The 22,132-nt window shown below is 44.8% G+C and overlaps 2 protein-coding genes and 1 pseudogene across 2 annotated transcripts; all 3 read left to right on the top strand.

The window, feature by feature from the left end:
• The first annotated feature begins 2,942 nt into the window (after positions 1-2,942).
• On the top strand, positions 2,943-5,917 carry LOC103653252 (uncharacterized). The gene is made up of 7 exons (XM_020552063.1): positions 2,943-4,069; positions 4,156-4,455; positions 4,540-4,636; positions 4,710-4,847; positions 4,924-5,271; positions 5,348-5,440; positions 5,785-5,917. The coding sequence occupies exons 1-7, from the start codon at positions 2,943-2,945 to the stop codon at positions 5,899-5,901; spliced, it is 2,220 nt and encodes a 739-aa protein (XP_020407652.1). The 3' UTR covers positions 5,902-5,917.
• A 48-nt stretch (positions 5,918-5,965) lies between these two features.
• On the top strand, positions 5,966-7,432 carry LOC118476904 (uncharacterized). The gene is made up of 5 exons (XM_035967272.1): positions 5,966-6,307; positions 6,389-6,565; positions 6,660-6,896; positions 6,975-7,014; positions 7,085-7,432. Exons 1-5 carry the CDS (start codon positions 6,152-6,154, stop codon positions 7,114-7,116), a joined length of 642 nt encoding a protein of 213 aa, XP_035823165.1. The 5' UTR covers positions 5,966-6,151; the 3' UTR covers positions 7,117-7,432.
• Positions 7,433-14,131: 6,699 nt separating this feature from the next.
• On the top strand, positions 14,132-14,842 carry LOC103653250 (60S ribosomal protein L26-1-like; annotated as a pseudogene).
• Positions 14,843-22,132: the final 7,290 nt, after the last annotated feature.

Raw genomic sequence — 22,132 nt, 5'->3', positions numbered from 1 at the left:
AAATTCAAATTAGGTTTCAAATTCAAACTAATTCGAACAAGTGCAATAATTCAAAGAATATTTAAGCTCAGCATGATGCAACATGTCATGACTCATAGGGTTTTGGCAAAAATAAATAATTAACCTCCACTAGCTTAAGCTATTTCTAATCAAAAAGGAAAAGAGAGAAAAAATCTAGAGAGAGAGAGAAAGCCTAGAGTGAGAAAAGGAAGAGTAACACATGATTTTGGGTGATAATTAGAAAGAAATTTTATACCCCAAAATCAGGGTGTTACAGATATTTTTGGTCGACCTGTGTTAGTGTTGGCTAACCCGTCGGTCCACTTAATTCTTTTATATGGCACTTGTGTCACCGGAGGCTACAACCATGGTTAGGTTTCCCCCCCTCCCATCAAGGGCACGAGGTTAGGGAGAATTAGTTAGGTTAAACCCAATCCAGTTCCTGTTGACCGACTATAGAGGACATATCAACAAGTGTGAGTTTGAACTAAGTTGCAACTGGCTTACTTTCAACATGTAGCATGTTCAACGTTCATTGGGGCTATTTGCACTACACGACGGTTGATCTTTAGCGACCCTTATTAGGGACCGACGGTTGGTCGCTAAAAGTTATGGACCGACGGTTGGTCGCTAAATTGTTTTATAACGACGGTCTGTGGGTCGCTAAAAGTCTAGAAATTCATCGACTTATGGTCGGTCGCTATAGAGGTAAGTTTGGGACTGATGGTGGGTCGCTATAAGGGTACGTGATTTTTGTGTTTCTTATTTACTCCACTCTAAAGAACCGAAAAACCAGAAAAAAACTGAAATACAGCCTGGCCCACGTGTCAGGCAGCAGATGAACCCTAAATCCCTAATAGCAATCCAGCACGTACCCTTCTGTCCAAAGTCTTCACGGCTTGAGCACATCACCGTGCACGTGGTCGTGACCTGTCTCCCCCAGCCGCCCAACCCCACTCTCGCTCGCTCGCCCCTAGCCCCAGCCGCCGGCAGCCGCCCAGCCCCACCCGTCTCCCCCAGCCGCCCAACCCCACCCTCGCTGGCCGCCGGCAGCCGCCCAGCCCCAGGCCCCAGCCCCGCGGCCGGCCGCCTCCAGGCCCCACCCACTGCCGGACTGCCCCACTGCACCTCCGCCTCCGGCCGCCTCCAGGCCCCTCCAGTCCGCGCCTCCGCCGGCCGCCGCTCCACGGCACCGTCCAGCGCGCCCACCCACTGCCGGACTGCCCCAGCCCCAGGCGCCCCGCCGCCCCCCACCACTCCATCAGGCCACCAGCACCAGCCGGCAGGCACCAGGCACCACCGCTACATCGGATTGAACTCCCACGACATCGGCTTCCAAAGACGGCTACATCGGTTTCTTCGTGCTGTGTAAGTGCTCCATATCAATGTCACTTAGCCAGATCTGTATTCTTGACTATTGTTTGCTGCCCACACTAGACACATTGCTTTTTTTTGTTTGCTGCCCACACTAGGCACATTATTATTTGGTGCTAAAATTATTATTTGAGGTTGTTGGAATGTTAAATTATTATAAATTTCTGTTACTATTGGATTGTGTGAGAGGGTCGATCGATCAGCTAGTAGAAGGGCAGGTTAATGGTACATAAGTGCTGCCCTCATTGCTTTGCTAGCTCTTGCAGAATGCATCATATACTACGGTCGTGTTAGCCTGAGTTAGTGAAGGTTGTGCAGGCACACCTAGGTATGGATAAATCCTACATAAAGAGTATGGATAAATCATGGATCACAAGTGAGGCTAGGTACAAAGCAACTTTTCATAGCAACTCTTATGTTTTTCTATAGTTATATTGATATGTAACATAGGAACTGTATGTAGGGAGACAAAGGTTTATAAACAAGGGGTGAATGGTTTTCTAGCTTTTGCATTTAGACATTCAGCAATAGGAAACAAGATACTATGCCCTTGCAAGAAGTGTGTTAACTCGTTTTGGAGAGAGGCCGGTGAAGTGCGAGAACACTTGATATGTGATGGTTTTCTAAAAGGGTACACAACATGGACCTTACATGGAGAAGCTTCGTCCTCTTTTGTGAATCATGGTAACAATGATGATGAGTTTAGCGAGCATCCTACAGAAGATGATGCAATATCTGAGTTGTTAAAGGATTTAGCTTGTGGTTTAGATGATGGAGGGGATATGGAGGATGATGGGTCTTTTGAGGAACCTAATGAAGACACAATAGCCATTCGTAAGCTAGCAGAAGACAATAGTCAAGAATTATATCCGGGTTGTCAAAACTACTCAAAGCTACGTTTCCTAGTTCGTTTGCTTCACATCAAACTTCTTGGAGGATGGACAGATAGAAGTTTTGATTTGTTGGTAGATTTACTTGTTGATGCGCTTCCTAAGGGTTCAGCACTTCCTAGAAACTTTCATGAAGCAAAGAAAGTGGTCAAATCTGTAGGAGTCGGGTACACTACAATTCATGCATGTGAAAATGATTGCATTCTATTTTGGAAGGAGCATAAAAAACTTGATTCATGCTCGGTATGTAGTGTCTCACGTTGGAAATCAGAAAAGAAGAGTCTAGATGGGAAACGTGAGTACAAAGTTCCTAGGAAGGTGCTTCGTTATTTCCCTATTAAAAAAAGACTCCAAAGATTGTTTGTTTCTTCTAAATTTGCAAGTCTCACAAGGTGGCATGATGAACAAAGAGTAAAAGATGGTTTGCTTAGGCATCCTGCCGATTCACCCTTGTGGAAAGATATTGATCAAAAGTATCCAGAATTTGCTATGGATAGTCGTAATATCCGCCTAGCATTTGCTACAGATGGTTTCAATCCATATAGGACAATGAATGTTAGTTACAGTATTTGGCCTGGCATATTGATTCCACTCAACTTTCCACCATCGATGTGCATGAAAGATTCAAATTTTATCTTGTCTGTCTTAATTCCTGGTCGATCTTCTGCGGGTAGTGATATGGACGTTTATTTTCAGCCCCTTGTCTATGATCTGCTTGATATGTTTATTAATGGTGTGAAGACCTATGATGCCTCAAAGGGTGAATACTTTCAGTTGCGTGCTGCAATAATTTGGACCATCACTGATTTCCCTGGTCTAGGCAGTGTATCCGGATTTGTCACCTCTGGTCAAGCAGCGTGTCCTGATTGCCACTCATTGATTTGTTCTCTCAGACTTGGAAATGGTAGCAAGTCTTGCTACATGGGACATCGTAGGTTCTTACATCCAAACCACCCATTTAGGTCTGATGTTGATTCATTTGGTGAAAGTGAGTTGAGGCCAGCACCTACTCCTCTTTCAGGAGAGGAAATTTTGGATTGTACAAAAAATTTGAAAACAATTTATGGCAAGAAGCCATCAGGTAAGCCAATAAGGAATCAGAAACGCAAGGATGGGAAACCATTAGTCTTTTTGAAAAGGAGACCTATTTGGTTCACTCTTCCATATTGGAAGGACTTGAAAATTCGATATAATTTTGATGTCATGCACATAGAGAAGAATGTGTGTGAAAATATAATTAATACTTTGTTGGACATTGCTGGAAAATCTAAGGATAATCTGAATGCTCGCTTGGATCTTCAAGCTTTAGGTATTAGAAGCGACCTTCATCCTATTGAACTAGAAGCTAATCAATTTTATTTGCCTCCTGCACCCTACTCAATGAGCTCTGTTGAGAAGAAATTGTTTTGTCAAGTATTAAAAGGGGTCAAGTTTCCTGATGGATATGCCGCTGATATACGACATAATGTTCTTGTCAATGAAAAAAAGATAGTTAATCTTAATACTCATGGCAACCACATTCTTCTACAAGATTTACTGCCACTTGCTGTCCGGAGAGTTCTCCCTCAAGAAGTTAGTGCTGTGCTGATTCGTTTAAGCACGTTCTTTAGAAAATTGTACTCTCCTGTTATTCGAATAAGTGACATGCAAAGGTTAGAATCTGAGATAGCTGAAATCTTGAGCCTTTTAGAGATTATTTTCCCTCCATCATTTTTTACCATTAATGTACATTTGATGGTACATCTTCCTACCCAAGCAAGAGTGGCAGGCCCAATCCATTTTCGAAGCATGTGGCCGGTGGAGAGGTATTTTTCTTTGGTATATTACATAGCAAACAAATAACGATATAATTTTTCAATAATATGATGAGTGTCGTTGTTTACATGTATAGGTTTCTAAAAAAATGCAAGGGCTATGTGCGTACAAAAAGTCACCCGGAAGGATCAATTATGGAGGGTTCTTTGTTTGATGAGGCTCTCACGCTTTGTTCTCGGTATTTACAAGATGAGACCCACTTCAACCATAGAGTTAGAAATCGCTTACCAACACAAATTTGTGTTACAACTCCATTCTTTCACAAAATTGGTCGAGCATTGGCTGGAAAGTGTGTTGTCAATTTAGATCACAAGACATGGCTTCAAGCACATAGATATGTCCTTTTCAACTATTCCAACATAGAACCATATTTAAAGTAAGCTATCTAACTCAGCGAGTATCATGTGATTATTTACTCTTCGTTGGCCATTTCAAAGAAAATTCATGTTGGCCATTTCAGCAAACATGCTCAATACCTCTCCTCAATTGGTGTTCGAAATCAGCGTGAGACCAACCACATGCAACATAAAACCTTCCATGAGTGGTTCAGGTTACATGTAAGTATAAAAGGAGAAGTGAATTTACAATCTCATAAAGTCTTTCACTTTAACAATAGTATTGGTACCACAGGTTGAGGAAACATGTGAGGAGGCCTCAGAAGAGATCAAAATTTTAGCTAAGGGACCAATGATGATTGCACATCAGTATAACAGCTACTCAATAAATGGATTCAACTTCCGTACACAGTCATATGATGAGAATAGGTCTGTCCAAAGTAGTGGGGTAGCGTTAGCTGCTGAGACAACTCATTTCGAAAGAGGAAATGATGACAACCATACTATAGGGAAAAACATCTTTTATTGGTAAAAGTGCTAGACAACTTTCAAGTGCTATTGGGTGTCAAGTTAGAAAGAAATTGTCTATTGCTACCACGGACTGGAGGCTTGTTGATATAAACAAGAAGTATGAGTTGTGGGAGGATATAAAGACATATTATGATGTAGATGCTGCTGCCTTAAACTGGGTTATGCGCACAGCTGGAAAGAAGTGGAAGCAATTTAAAGCATCCATAAAGCAACGATACTTCAATCCTGAATTGTCTATAAAAGAAATTCCAGAATGTCCTGATAAGAGGGTTAATGATGATGATTGGCACTCTATGTACAACTATTGGATGTCTTCTGAATTTCAGGTAAGCTCTACACTTTAGTTCTAATAAAGCAACCATACTTCAATCCTGTAACACATATTTTTTATTCTATTTTTAGGATCGCTCAGAAAAAGCTAAAATAAATCGACAAAAGCTAAAGATGCACCATACAGCCGGCAGTGTGAGCTATGCATGTTCAGAATATGATTTGGTAATGTTCTTTGTATTTTACTATCTCTATTCATGATTACATCCTGCTGCTCCACATTTGATATAAGCTCTATTGTCCAGTCTGAAAATAGATTGCTGCTTGTGCTGCTGTGCTTGTGCTGCTGTGCTGCTAAAATAGATTGACACAAAATAGATTGCTGCTTGTGCTGCTGTGCTGCTAAAATAGATTGACACAAAATAGATTGCTGCTTGTGCTGCTGTGCTGCTGTGCTGCTGCTGCTGCTTGCTGTTTTCAATGACACAAAATAGATTGCTGCTTGTGCTGCTGTGCTGCTGTGCTGCTGCTGCTGCTTGCTGTTTTCAATGAACAAAGTATGTTTGCAGGCTGTGAAACTAGGACGTCCTCCACGAAGAGATGAAAACTTTATCCAAACCCATACAAGAAAAAATGGTGTTCCTACAGAACAGGCAAAACCAATAATTGTAAGGCTTTGTTGTTAATTTTTAGTACATTTCTATCTGAATTACCTTTTATGATGTGAATCATCTTTAATTCTCTATAGGACCACTTAATGATGTTCTTGGAGTATATCCAGAGTTAAAGGACCGATCAATTCAAGAGGGTGATGCATTCTCTATTGTTTGTGGACCGAAAGAGCCAAAAGGATATGTTCGTGTTTTGGGTTTAGGTCCTACTCCTCAAGATATTGGCACTCCAGAGTTGAAGTCTTATACTGCAACAAGACTACAAATGGAGATTCTTGCTCGTACAAAGGTTCAAAGTGAGAAGGCTGCTTTAGAAGAGCGTGTACTTGAGCTACAGACTCAAATTGAGCAAAGGGCTCAACCAGACCGGGCAAGTGAAGAGCCCATGTCACATCGCGGCTCTACTTCATTTCAACATAAGGTATTCAATATTTTCATTCATGCTGCTTTATCCTAATTTTCTAGATTCCTTGTACTATGCTATGAAATTGTGTTTCTTAAGGTGATGAGGAACAAGTTTGCTGCTGAGGATGAGGAAGACAATGAAGAATATTGTGCTTCTGAAGATGAGGAATTAGATGATGAGGATGATCAAATATTTCATCAGATGCAAGGTGCTAACTCACCAAGATCTACAAGGCACTTTGCTGAAGCTTCACACTCTAAACATGATGATCTTGTAATGCTCTCATTCATTTCATACATTTTCTAACCTTTATTTTCATAAACCCTCAAAAACATTGAAGTAAATTATTCTTAATCATTTGCACCAGGTTGGAAAAGATGTCATATTATATGCTATGTTGAGATCTGATTTGCCTGTGGCTAAAGGGACAATTGTTTCTACTAAACCAAGCACCACAGTTGGAGGCCAGATCCTTGGAAGGCAATATTGTGAAGTTATTGTAACTTGTGTGATAAAACGAGATACAGTTTTGCCTCGCCCTTGTGCAAATGTGGAAACTATGGCTGATGCTTACATGATGTCAGTTGCATGGCCGTACAAGAAAGTAATATTCTATATCTTATCTTGTTTATATTTAGATTTATATGAGCCATCAACTTAATGATGATCTTGATTGCACCAGCTGAAGTTGGTGCATAAGGCTGCAACACCGTCTAGTGGAGGTAGCATCAAAACTGTATTTTTATTTGCAAATGTAGCAACAATATACTAATTTGATGTACTTTTTTCTAGGGTGTTCTGGACAAAGAAAGCTTGTACCTTAAAACAGGAGGATACAAGAAGCTGGAGTGGTTGCCTGAAGGCTTTTGAACTGCTTGAAGCATTAGTGTAGCTTTAGTGCTTTTGTGACTGATCAGCTCTGGAGCAGCTAGAGTGATGTAGTTGTGGGCTTTTGAACAATAGCTGGAGTGATATGAAACATTAGTGATGTAGTTGTGGGCTTTTGAACTGCTTCAAGCTGGAGTGATGTCGCTGTGGTGCTTTTGTGACTGATCATCTCTGGAGCTTTTGTGAATGATCTAGCTATTTGTAAATGATCGAATTGTGAATGATATTATAATTGTGATACTTTTGTGATCATATAATTGTGGTGCTTTTGTGTTTATGTGATGGATCTATGACTGTGATAAAATGTGTATGTCTTTATGATTTGTGTATAAAAATCTGTGATTTGTGGTGCTTAATTAAATGTATATTATTATTAACAACAACTGTAACAAGGGCGACTTTCTGTTGGTTGCTAAATATATAGTATGACGACTTACGGTTGGTTGCTAAATCTGTACTACAGCAACCCACGGTTGGTCGCTAAAAATACAATATTAGCAACGGACGGTCGGTCGCTAAAAAGATGTCGGTCGCTAAAGCCTTTAGCGACGGCACCTACAGCGACCATCCTTATGGGTCGCTAAAGGTTTTTAGCGACCGACCGTAGGTCGCTAAAAGCCGCTTTAGCAACCAACCGTAGGTCGCTGTAAGTGAACCGTCGTGTAGTGTTGCAACTGTCTTTACTATATTCACTGTAGCATGAGAGATTATTGGTTGACCTTATGGAATATTCGCTGGCCAACCGATCATTGTCGATGCAACTTAGGGGTGTTTGTTTAGGATTATAATCTGTCCAGATTATATGATTCAATAAATTTTTAACTAACACTTAGTTCAAAATTTGTTGGATTATATAACCTGTCCACATTACAATCCCAAACTAAACAAACACCCCCTTATTTGCATGATTGCATCTTGCACCGTGGCCAAAATGTTATAACTGAATCGAGCTCATGTTTGCAAAGGCTCAGCTCGTCAATTTTGCAAGTACCGGTAAGCCGTTTGAAGGTTTGTAACTACACCAGAGGTACAATTCGTTTGTAGCTACGCCTTGTTGATGTTTACAATTACGCGTGTGGCAGTACGGGCCGCAAACATAGGAGGCGGAAGACAGGACCGCCGCGGGAGCGTGTGATCGGCGTATATGCACAATATTATCGTATCATATACAGTGATTATATATATGTATAGTACTTGTACCTGTTGATCCCATTATATATTTAATTTAGTACGGCAGCACGCTAAGTGTGTATCAACGTGCTCAACTTTTGAGATATCATTGTTGTACCACTCTTAATTTAGTATTGCAACACACTAAGCTAAGTGTGTATCAACGTGCATGCACGTCAACTTTTGAGATAGAATTGTCTCCTTTGTTATAATAATTCAGAGAAGAGACAAATGCCCTACGTCGTACACCCATGACTAGTCCGCTGCATGCATGCATCCATCCATGATTGTTGACTGGCTTCAACTTGCCCCGGTCGAGCATCAAATTCGATCTCACCAAGTATGATAGCATATATATAGCATACCTGTATTTATAATGATATATATAAAAAGCCATACTTCCACATGCTCTCTCCTCCTACATAGTGTATATATACACTACTTTTATTTCTTTAGATATGTAGGATTTAACTTTAGTTTATGCCCAGACGACACGCCACACTGAGACGACCTTCTTTTTGTGCTTATGTCGTCAAACAAAAATTTCGATGTCAGGAAGAGGATCCATGTCTCCGGCAGCTAATAATTCATTAGCTTCTAGAAGATTGCTTACTCACTCTCAGCTCCCGGCTGATTAGAAAAGAGGTTTGATCTGCAAATCCAACAAAAGCACCCAAAAAAAAATCTAGCTCTAGCCTCTACTCAACCCAAGGACCATCTAGTTAGCGCTAAAAATGAATCTGATTCTAGAGTACTGGTTACTCATTTTATGAAACCATGCCTACTGCTGCTTAGTTATTCAGGGCAAGAAAAGTCTCTGCTACCCGTGCCTACATGCTTCATCAGTTAATTAATTCTCTCTCCTGGTAGAGAGGCCATGCATATAGCCATTAACTGTTTCCAACTTATAATTATCTCTGAATCAATTCAAGCCGTTACCCCCTCCACTTTAATTATACACTAGTTTAAACACCTACGCCTCATCTTACGTAATTTCGATTACGTATGCGTGCTACTTCTTGACAGCGTCATCAGCATTAAGCAAAAAGAAGCATGCACGACTTGAGCCAGTGCATAATATGCACCACTTGCTCATTACCTAATAATACTACTATATCTCCAGGCTCCAGCTACCTTTAACATGCATGGTCATATATACTAGCAGTAGCAAGCAGCTAGCTAGCTAGAACCAGTGCATCCAGCCATCCACTGAACTCAAACAGTGGCCCTGTTGGTAACTACTACTGTCCCTACAGACAGGGCCGTTCCTGACTTTTGAGGGGCCCGAAACAAAATTATGATCAGAGGCCCCAACACCATAAAAACTGTTTTTTACTATTATATATATATATATCAACTAATTATACTTGATGTACCATAAAAAGACTTGAGCAGTAAAAAATAGAAGCAAGATTATTACCTCAAATATATTGTAGAGATCAACTTAAAAATGTCTTCTAACATTTCTAGATGCAAAATCATCAATTATGGCTTCAATATTGACATCATCTAATAATTTCTTCTCAATACATAAATTTGTTAGCCCGTTTAACCTTTCTTAGACATTGTAGACCTTAAATAATTCTTCAATAACGTAAGCTTTGAGAAGCTCCTTTCAGCTGATGCCACAGTTATTGATATAGTAAATAATATCCGATAAGCAACAAATATATTGGGATAGCAATCCATTCTCCTAACAAATTCAAAAATTTCCATAGCAGATATTAATCTATCTGGCAGTGTCATTTGCAATATTCTTAACTCTGATGTCAGATTATTTTCCTCAAAATCAAATGAATATGCCCTTGGAGCCCAAGGTGTTGGCCGCACGCTGGTTGCCTAGTTCGGTGGTTCCTGTACTCCTCGTCCACTACGGCAGCAATGTTCTGAGGCAGCAGGCAGCAGCCTCGTCCACTACGGTAGCAGTGTTCTGAGGCAGCCAGGCATCACCGCAGCAGGCTGCAGGCGGCGCCGCGGCGGCAAGGACTAAAGGACAGAGGCAGAGCAGGCAGGCAGCGGCAGCATGCAACAAGACGTGCGGTAGTGCGGCGTGCCCTAGTTACTATCCTATTGGATATTGTATGGGGTGGGGCCCCTGGGAGATAGGGGCCCAGGTCGGCCGCCTCTCACGCCCTGCGTCAGGCATGGCCCTGCCTACATAAGATGTAAAGGAGATTATTGTTGGATAAACAACATTATTTGGGAGGACGGGGACCAAGCATTCAAAGTTCAGCCTTCTTCCAGGTCTATTAAAGGCGAGAGCTCTGGGTATTAATAAAGCTCATACTTTTCATACAGATATAATATAATTAGACGCTCCAAGTTGTGTTAACTTTATGCAAGCGACGACGAATTACACATGTGATGGATCTATGTCCAACCTTGTAAAAGGATTGATGCTCGACTCCCAAATAAACAAGAACACATCCGGCCTATTGAATATTTGATCTCAATCCCCCTGAAGGCGTTAAAAATCAAGGCAACACAAGTTAAGTACGAGAACCTTCGTTCTTGACAAAGTGTTAATGTAAAGGACGAAGGTCTTCAAAAAGGAAATGTAAAAGAAATGATGTTGAATGAAACAACATTGCATACTAGGGGATGAATCTCATCTTCTTTGTCTTAGCATTTTATTCCATCTCCCTTTTTATTAGATGCATGAGTTTACAAACGTACCCTCGACTCCTTAACATAAAGAGAGTCGAAGGTTTTTCGAAGGCCAAGTAACACGAAGCTGAGTCCCTCGAAAAAGGGTACTTTATACAGATCACTGTTCATCTATTTATAGTGAAGATGAACCACTTGTGCACAAAATTACAATCACGTCCCTTAAGGCTTTACACTCTGTTGGGACCATGCTTCGTCGCCGAAGGTCCTGCAGGAAGAAACAGCTTCGGCTAAAGCTGCTTATACATGATGACCGAAGCTACCACTCATGAAGCTTCGGTGTTATATCATATCCGAAGATGAAGGATCGAACCGACTTAAAGATAGAATGACCTTTTAGTCCATAAGGGTCTGAGTCATTGTTGTAAACTTTTATAAGGGGCATGATTGTAATTCCTTACAGGCTGTGTCCTGTGTCTATAAATAGTGAACAATATTCCTTTACTGTTCACGCATTCCTGTAATTGCAAACACATTGCTCGGGAATTATTATCTGTCAAGGAAAAGGTATAAAGGTACCTAAACATTATATTCTGACACTTTAAGTTCATATAATAAAGTATGTGAATAATGTCATCTATTTCTGATATATCTATCTTTAATGTTTCATGTTTTATATATTACTTCATATTATTTTGTAAGTCTAATCACGAAGGTGCGACCTTCGTGATATTCTATTCGTGGTCTTCGTCCGAAGTTCATTAAATCCTTGGGGAGATAATGCTTCAGCGGACGAAGGGCATTAATATTTAACATTTTATGTTGCCTTGTTCTTAATTCATAGCATTTGAGAACAAGTCCCCAACACACTCATTGTTCACAAATAGGTATATTGCTACCTTTTCCCTTTCTTCACATTCGTTGCGCCCTCTTTGTCGTTTTTCATTCGAGGCCTTCTTTCATGCCGAGGCTGACTATCTTGACTTGCATCTTCGTTGCTTGTGCGTGCAGACGAAGCTTTTCTTCACGTTGCTTCGGTCGAAGGCCAACTTCATTCGGCCGGTATTATACACCTGAAATAGCTAGAGGCTGACTTCGTCCGGCTTTCATTATACACATGGAACACATTTGATTATGCAATACAAGTGTTATGAGGACCTTCGGCAATATAGGCCCCCAACACCAGCCCCTTACGGGATGAGTTCGTTTCTTCATAACGAGCTTAGATCGCAAAAATTGTAAACTGGGAGGCCTTATGCCGAAGGTCCAAAAAACACCTTCCTGAAGCTCGTTATGAAGTATTAGTGGGACCTGACAATCAGTGAGTGTTGCGATTAAAATTAAAGAATCACGCATATAAAAGGGGGCGACACCCAACATCATTGGCACGACTTTCGCTGTTTGGAATTGCTGCAACTAGAGCCTGCTCCACCTTCAAAGCTTGTTTCGAACATCTTTGCCACTTTCGAATTAGCCTTAGCCAGTTCAAAATCACTTGCTTTTCATTAGAAATGGCCGGAGAGCAACGTGTTGCTGAGGTGTCGCTGACACCTTCGTTAGATGTGCAAGAGACAAGGCACTAGTAAGAATGTGATCATCAGTGACGATTTTCTCATGATGCTAGTGACTTCAGTCACAGATTGATACATTTCTATGACCAAATTTACATCTTCGTCAACAATTACAAGTGACGAAGATTAGACTTGAATATTAATGACGAAAATGAAAGGAACGTCATAGACACAAATTTTGGACACAACAATTTTGTCACAGATTAGATTTGATATCGTCATCGCTAATTTGCCATGTTTGGCTGACGTAATGATGAAATAAATTGGTCACATATGAGTTTTAGTAAAAAACGCCCCACGTGTACAGCACTTGACGGCGTGGGATCTTGGCCTACATGGGCCGCATTTTTTTGGTAAAGTGGGACACAACCCCCGCCTGGCGACGCGGCCCCGGTCCACCAACTGGAAGTGGCGACGCGCGGCCCGGCGACGCATGTGCTAAGATTTATTTGGCAAAAAATTGCTCCCGTGGAGCTTCGAACCAGAGACCTGCGCCTTGCTTCGAATCAGTGTTACCACTAACTACTCGCTTGTTCTTATAAATAAAGAACGTTAGAGTGCATAAGTTGGTCAGTTGGGCCTAATCAGAACAGAATCGTTAGCGTAGTACCTGTTCCCATCTGTCGTTCTGTTAAGGTGTTCTCAACCGCCATTCTGTGATTTGCATGGCTGTTCTGCTTCTGCTTTTTGCGATCTGCGCTTCTACGTTCTACGATTGACGATCTCAGTCTCGGCCCTCAGGTTACGGCACACAACGACGCCGGCGTCGGTCGTCCGCTTGATCGACAACTGGATAGCATCGCAGCGAACGAGCAATCTTGTCGCTTGATCCATTGATGCATTGAGTAAGTCCATAAGTTTTGAGCACTCACGAGCAAACTAGAGCAAACTAGTACCTGTAGGATATATAATCTAGAGCAAACTAGTTAGTCCAATTATTTGTGTTGGGCATTTCAACCACCAAAATCATTTAGGAAAATGTTTGACCCTATTTCCCTTTCACATACAGTGATGTTGCAGGCACTCACGAGGTTGCTAACGAGAGGTAGGCCCCAAGAGAGACAAATCTTGATGTGATCCTTCACTAGCACATGTAACTCCATTAAATAAATTGGTTCACCAAAACTAGATTAAAAATTGAACTACTATCTAAATATTAGGAAATATAGAAGACCAAGCTATTTTTTTCCTAATAGCTATTTAACAACTTGTTGAGCCCGAGTTTATGAAGTTTTTTTTAGAAAAAACTATTGGAGTTACTCTAACTAACTATTGACAAACAATGAATTAGGTCTGGTTTCCTAATCCATAACCAGAACCTTTCTACTATCTCATTCTATTTTTATTTCTCTGTCCCAGTGACTATCCAAATGTCACCTAAATCGATATAGCCCATGTCCCATAGCAAACAAAAAAAGCACAACCCAACCACCCATTCCATCCAAAAGATCGACGCCGTCCGACGCGAATCGAACGTCCCCATAGCGACTACACAAAACCCTAGCAGCACACCAGCTATATTGTCTTTCCGTCGACTACCACCAGCCGCCTCCACTAGCTCTCCCACACAGAAAACCCTAGCCGCCGCCACCAAAGTGGCCTCCCAGGTAAGCAGGAGCGTCCATCCTGCCGCCGCCATGAAGCGCAATCCCCGCGTCACGAGCTCCCGCCGGAAGTGCCGCAAGGCGCACTTCACGGCCCCGTCCTCCGTCCGCCGCGTTCTCATGTCCGCCGGGCTGTCGACGGAGCTCCGCCACAAGTACAACATGCGCTCCATCCCGATCCGCAAGGACGACGAGGTGCAGGTCGTGCGCGGAACCTTCAAGGGCCGTGAGGGGAAGGTTGTGCAGGTGTACCGCCGCTGCTGGATCATCCACGTCGAGCGGATCACCCGTGAGAAGGTGAACGGCTCCACCGTGAACGTGGGTATCCACCCCTCCAAGGTGATCGTCACCAAGCTGAAGCTCGACAAGGACCATAAGGCGCTCCTCGACCGCAAGGCCGGGGCCGCGCCGCCGACAAAGCTAAGGGCAAGTTTACTGCCGACGACGTCGCCGCGGCCGCCGCTGGCACCGCCGCCACCGGCGCCTCTCTCCAGGAGATCGACTAGGCTCTTCACGGTCATCTGATGGTTGTCGTACCACCTTTTCCTCATCTCTTTAGTTTTTGCTACCAATGATTATGCGATAGAGGTTTTATGTTATTTGAAAACTGCTCTGTGCCTGGATGAGAGTTTTGGAACATAATGTGAACCTGTGTGTCTGTGATCTGAGCTTTGAAGATCTGATTATGTGGTTAATGTCTCCTTGTAGTATCTTCTAAATGGTTGTTGTGATTTGTCTTCACTCTATTGCCTGTCTGATGCATGTAGTGTTTTTTTGCTAATTTTATATTACAGTCTATTAAATTAGCTTGAATTATTGTTTGTAGGATGTATTTCGAATTATCTACCTGTGGGGAAACAATTTATATTAATTGTCGATCTAGTTATTCTGAACGTTTTAAATTTTCACAGCGAATTTGATCTGAGCAAATTCTATTGCATTGTACTACTACCTGCACTTTTGCACTCAACAACTTCTATTGCATTTGATCTGAGGAAACTTCGCTGTGATTGTTTATCCACGAAACAGAAGCAGAAGAGAAACAGAGAAGAACCCAGCTTAGATCAGACTGAAGAACTAGATGCGGTGGACGCCTTCAAGACCTGCCATACTAGCTCCAAACGTGGCTTGAGTGAATCGGCAAGAGAAGCACTTGTAAGTTTATTTATTTGCTTTGTTTAGTGTATTTTTATGAGATCATATGAGGCAACACAGTTAATCATTCACTTGAAATATTGGGTAGAGAACAAACACATTTTGCAGGACAATATCTCTAACTAAGAAAGATTTAGGAAGAGTTTTGCTACTCTCTAGTATCCTTCCACCATTGATGAGTTTCACATTATTGTCAGCTCCAAATCTGCTATAATTTGTCATCACTAGATGTCACATCTTATCAGTTTTTAATTTTCAGAGCAGCTCACACCAATCCCTGAAGAGCGTTGGCATCAAAACATCGGCATCCTCCAAGTCATCATCATCAAATCAAAGTGAGCTTCAGGAACAACTTGCAGCTAAAGCGACGACTACTGTTCAAGGTGAACTCGACCAACTCAGGAAGAAATGTGAAGAAGCTGAGGAACAACAAGAGAGGACACAAAGGGAGTTGGAGGAGTACAAGAAGATAACAGAGAAGAACAACAAGGAGATGGAGGAGACCAATGTGCTCATCAAGAAGCTCTTGTCCTTGCATGGTAATGCTTCTTCTTCGACATGAGGGCCGCTGGTCAGAGCTGCTGTGTTTGGCCTGTTCTTTGACATGAGGGTACCCAAAAACTCAAGTTGCTCGTGGGTGTCAACTTTTTATTATATGCTGTTATATATGTTTGTGCAAACTCAACTGAAATGTGAAGACAAGTGGTGATGCTGTGAACTGAGTTCAGTGTTGTCCACTTAGTTTGTATGCTCACTGGAATACTAGTTTTATTCATCTACGGAATATGGAATTGTGTGCTCGTTCCTCTGTTCTAGTATCTTTTGCAATTTCCAATAAAATTATTCTCTGCATATCTGTGATCAAACTGGTGGCATATAATAAAACATATGCCATGTCAGCGCTGACGTCAGCTGCCACGTCAGGGCTGACGTCATACGCCATCGGGACCCTTCCAAACGGCTGTTAATGACCAAAACACGGCTCTATCTATGACGATACCGTACCGTCACATAAAGCAAAGGATGTTAACGACGCCGTCAGCTTGCCCGGGCAGACGACGGATTATGACGGAAAAGTGCCTTCCTCCATGACCAAACCTGATCGTCATAGAATGAAATCACTTCCATGACAACACGTATTTCGTCACAGAATGGATACACATCGATGATGAAAATGGGCAGTCCATCACAACACAACAAATGTGACGCGACCCCTATGACCAAATCGGAATCGTCACAAATTCGTCACAAATCTTTATCTGTGACGATACCTGCATATTCCGTGATGCAATACGAACGTCATCGATGATAAGATCTCTACTAGTGAGGGTTGAAGAATTTGCTTGAACAGTGGGTCTACCGCCTTCCAGGCCGAGGTCGGCTGTCACACCCGGTTTTGGAAGGCAAACCGAATGCGAACCATGTACGTGCCAGGATCAGTTATTCACGTACACAGCAGTTACATAATATGGACATCATCACACAGTGCTCAAAATAGTATTAAGAAGGGAAATAGTCGATTACATCATACGTCCGAGACGTCCATATAGTTCTTACAATAAATCAAAGTGCGGAAAAGAAACGTAGATAACCGCGGCCTTCACAGGCAGCCGACTGGGGGTTGCCGCTAACCCACACCTAGAACTCGTCGTAGTCTTGGAACTCCTGGAAGTCTCCTTCCACAGCTTCATCTTCGCCTGAGCAGTGGTTGCAATGCTGACAACCTGGGGATGGGGGGGGTTTGGTGTGTAGAGCAAGGGTGAGTACACATCAACATACTCAGCAAGTATCCTGTTTGGCTGTAGTGGACTAGCTGTATGTGGGGATAAGTCAAGCAGTTGCTTTTAGTTGGTCAGATTATTACTTACTAGTAGAAAGCCAAGTTTTAGCATTAACCCAAGTTATTAACCCAAACGTACTCCTTTCCAAACAGAAAGAGTACCACTTACCAGCACCATAGTCATAACCAGAATCATCGATCTCATAACCACCTGTACCAAAGTATCTCTGATCAAGTACCACTAATCACTGGAGCTCCCTTGGCCGCTCATACCCGTGAGCACGGCTGATATATCAGTTTTCAAACACTCTGCAGAGGTTGTGCACTTTACCCACAAGCCGTGATTCCCATTCTGCCCGGAGATCATGACTCTCCATTGATCACTACCAAGGTGACCCAGCAGGGCATCACTACGTAGCCTTTACGAAGATTCCCCGGGGCTGTAGCCACCCGTTAGGTTTCCTAAATGCACCGCACTCCTCCCCAAGGGGCGAACCCAAACTTGGCAGAGCGAGCCGCATACACCGAGCCCCATTGACGGCACGACGGCTAAGTGAACTACACCCCGGATCCTCTAATTATTCAGCTAAGGGCACCCCATTCCACCCTCATGGTTGCACTGTTTTCCCGGGCGGTCATCCATAGAACAGGTCCTTACGGAGAGGCACTCGAGAAACCGCTCGAGCCCCCTTGAAGACCACAAGTATCACATCATCGTAAGAGAAGGGAAAAACAGCGTATCATAGATATTCTCATCATGTTCATTGATTAGAGTTAAGCAATAGCATAAAGCTAAACAGTAATAATCCAACCCGAATAGGTGAACAAGGACATGGATAACAAAAGCTAGTCAATCCTTAGGCATAAATGTGTAAAGCGGGAGGTGAATTAAATAATGAATAGGACATAGATAGGTCAAGGGACACTTGCCTCCACCAACCGACTGCTGCTTAGGGGCTTCTCCTGCGGGTTCCTCTGGCTCTTCAACTGGATCGTTCTCTATACGAGCGCAAACATACATACATCCACATATTTAATACCAAAGAACAGTACACCATACAATAGAATGCAATAAGTAAACAAACGTTCTACGCAGGCTCGCGAGTACGGTTAAGAGAAAAGAGGAAAAGATAGTCGAGAAACGATCACGTTGCATGATTATAAATTAACCACTCACTTAATGGAAAGAAATTTAATGTAGACACTATGTTTAGCGTGAAGTAAAGTCATGTTTCATGTCTAATTGTTATAAGCAGGTGGAGATAAATAAAAGGATGGTCGCGCGGCGAGACGCGCGACAAAGCTCTCTAAAACAAATTAAGAAGTTAATGACTCGTCGCGCGACCGAGCACGCAACGGGACACTTCGCCTTAGTTAAGAGGAGACGTTAAGCGTCGCGCGACGAAGCGCACGACGGCATACGTCGACTAAATTGAGTCCAAAGTGGAACGTCGCGCGAATACACACGCGGCGTCACACCTTAACCAACCTGAAACAAAATGGATCGTCGCGCGACGAAGCGCACGACGCAACACAAGATAGAATCTGAACTTAGACAAATCCGTCGCGCGGCGAAGCGCGCGACGCAACACGCTAATTAACGAATAATCACCGCGAGCGCGGGCGAGCGAAGATACGGTCGGGCGAGGCCGGGACGGGGGAACGGGCGACCGGGCCGGGGCCGGGGCCGGGGCGGTTGAACCGGCCGAGGGGGCGCGCGGGCGAGCGGGGACGCGCGGGCAGGGGACGGGGCCGAGCGCCGCCGGGGGCCGGAGCGGGGCCGCACCGCCGGGGGAGGGAGGCCGGGCGGGGGGGGGGGGGGGGGCGCCGAGGGGCCGAGCGGGGCCGCGCTGCCGCGCCGAGGGGCCGAGCGGCCGAGCGCCGCCGGGGAGGGGGGCGGGAGGGGCCGAGCGGGCAGGGGGCCGCGCGGGCAGGGGCCGAGCGGGGCCGAGCGGGGCCGAGCGCCGCCGCGCCGAGGGAGGCCGGGCGGGCGAGGCCGCCGGGGAGGGAGGGGGGAGGGGCCGAGCGCCGCCGGGGAGGGAGGCCGGGGACGGGGAGCCGAGCGCCGCCGCGGGAAGGGGCGGGCAGGGGGCCGCGCCGCCGCGCCGAGGGGCGGGCAGGGGGCCGAGCGGGGGGCCGGGGCACCGCCGCGGGGAGGGGCGGGCAGGGGGCCGCGCGGGGGCCGGGCGGGCAGGGGCCGCGCCGCCGCGCCGAGGGGCGGGCAGGGGGCCGCGCCGCCGCGCCGAGGAGGCCGGGCGGAGGCCGCGCCGCCGGGGAGGGGTCGGGGTCGGGGTCGCGCGCGGGCAGGGGGAGAAAGGGGCGCGCGTGGGGAGGAAGGAGAGGAGGGAGAGAGAGAGAGAGAAGAGAAGGGGAGGGGAGGGGAGCTCACGTCGGGGTCCAAAATCCGGTGATCGCCGTCTCCAAATCCTAGGGCACCACGGGGAGAGAGAGGTGGAAGAGGGAGAGGAGAGGTTGTTGCGCGGGAGATCCAAATGAGAGAGAGAGAGAGGAGGGGGCGCATGGGGGGGGGGGTTTGGGCGCCAGGGGCGCGCAGACCGGGGCGAGCCGGGCTGGGCTGGGCTAGGTTGGGCTGGGCCGGGCCACTTCGCGGATCGAAAACCCACGACGAGCGCGACCACTAAACGGAAATAAATCGCGAACCGAAATCCGGAACGGAACGAGACAAACATTCAACATCAGACAAAGAAATGTGCTTCGGCATGATGCAACACCCATGAGACTTAGGTTTTGGTTTATACATGACACGGACACTTGCCGCTATACTGGTTTGAAACTGGGAAGAAGGAGCAAACGGGGAAAGAGAAAAAAGAGTAACGCCCAAATTTGGTGAGAGAAAAGAAGAAAAAATTCTACCCCCAAATTTAGGGCGTTACAAACCTATCCCCCTTAAAAGAATCTCGCCCTCGAGATTCAGGGTTGGCTAGCAAAGAGCTCAGGGTATTTAGCCATCAGATCATCTTCACGCTCCCAGGTTGCTTCTTCTTCAGAGTGATGATCCCATCTGACTTTGCACATTCTGATGGTCTTCCTTCGGGTGACTCTGTCTGCAACCTCAAGGATTTGCACTGGTTTCTCAACGTAGGTCAAGTCCTCCTGGACTTCAAGACCTTCCACTGGCAACTGCTCTTCTGGCACACGCAAGCACTTCTTCAACTGAGACACATGAAAGACATCATGCACAGCAGACAAATTCTCGGGCAAACTGAGCTGATAGGCCACTTCTCCACGTCTAGCAAGAATCTGATACGGACCAATGTAGCGGGGTGCTAGCTTGCCTTTCACTCCAAATCTTCTGACTCCTCTGATCGGTGACACTTTCAGATAGACAAAGTCTCCGACTTCGAAACTCAGCTCTCTTCTTCTTGTGTCTGCATAGCTTCGCTGCCTCGATTGCGCTATCTTCAGATTCTCTCGGACCATCTTGATGTTCTCTTCGGCTTCAAGCAAAATGTCTGGCCCAAACACCTGCTTTTCTCCAGGCTGATCCCATTGCAACGGAGTTCTACAACTCCTTCCATAGAGCGCCTGAAATGGTGACATCTTTAAACTGGCCTGGTAACTGTTGTTATAGGAAAACTCTGCATAAGGCAATCTCTTATCCCATCCGGACTGATCTTGCAACGCACAGGCTCTCAACATATCTTCAAGAATTTGGTTGGTCCTTTCGGTCTGGCCATCTGTCTGCGGATGATAAGCTGAACTGAAATTCAGATGCGTGCCCAAGGCTTCATGCAACTGCTGCCAGAAATGAGAGGTGAACTGCGTTCCTCTGTCTGACACTATCTTCTTTGGCACACCATGAAGACAAACGATCCGAGACATATACAATTCTGCCAATACTGCACTGCTGTAGTTGGTCTTGACAGGTATGAAGTGGGCTGACTTGGTCAAGCGGTCCACTACTACCCAAATGGAATCGTAGCCGGCTCGAGTGCGAGGCAATCCGACTATGAAATCCATACCAATTTCATCCCATTTCCACTGAGGGATCTGCAACGGTTGCAACAATCCAGCAGGTCTCTGGTGCTCTGCCTTAATTCTTCGGCAACTATCGCACATAGCCACATGCTCTGCGATTTCCCTCTTCATTCCGTACCACCAGAATTTCTTCTTCAGATCCTGATACATCTTCTCACTGCCAGGGTGAATCGAATAAGCTGTCTCATGAGCTTCCTTGAGAATCAACTCCCGAATGGACTGGACATTGGGAACACACAAGCGGTCTCTGAACCATATCACGCCTTCTGCATCTTCTCGAAAATCTTTGCCTTTGCCTTCTAGAATCAGTCGCCGGATCTCACTGATTTTCTCATCATTCTTCTGCGCTTCTTTGATTTCGCGCTCCAAGGTAGGTTCCAACTCAACTGTAACTCCTCGCGAATTGTTCAGAAATCCGAGACTCAACCTGTCAAACTCTTTGGCCAACTCATAAGGCATCGGACGAGCAACCATCAGATTGACTTGACTCTTTCTGCTCAAAGCATCTGCCACTATGTTTGCTTTGCCTGGATGGTAATGAATCTCCAATTCATAATCTTTAATCAACTCTAACCATCTTTGTTGCCTCATGTTCAACTCTGACTGAGTGAATATGTACTTCAGACTCTTGTGGTCTGTGTAAACATCGCATTTCTGTCCATACAGGTAATGCCTCCATGTCTTCAGTGCGTGAACCACTGCTGCCAACTCTAGATCATGGATTGGGTAATTCTTCTCATGAACCTTCAACTGTCGGGACGAGTAAGCCACAACTCTTCCCTCTTGCATCAACACACATCCCAAACCTGTGTAACAAGCATCGCAATACACCGAGAAGGGCTTGTGCACATCAGGCAAGACTAGGACAGGCGCTGTAGTCAACTTCTCTTTCAGCGCTTCAAAGGCCTCTTGGCATTTCTAGGTCCACTTGAACTCAACTTTGTTGCCTAGCAACGCTGTCATTGGTTTCGCAATCTTCGAAAACCCTTCAATGAATCGCCGATAATATCCGGCCATTCCAATGAAACTCTTGATTCCTCGAGCATCTGTTGGCGCTTTCCAGTTC

This window comes from Zea mays, chromosome 4 (assembly GCF_902167145.1).
Source record: "Zea mays cultivar B73 chromosome 4, Zm-B73-REFERENCE-NAM-5.0, whole genome shotgun sequence".
Taxonomy (NCBI): domain Eukaryota; kingdom Viridiplantae; phylum Streptophyta; class Magnoliopsida; order Poales; family Poaceae; genus Zea; species Zea mays.
Note: the sequence above shows the minus strand (reverse complement) of the source record. Positions and strands in the feature narration are given on the sequence as shown.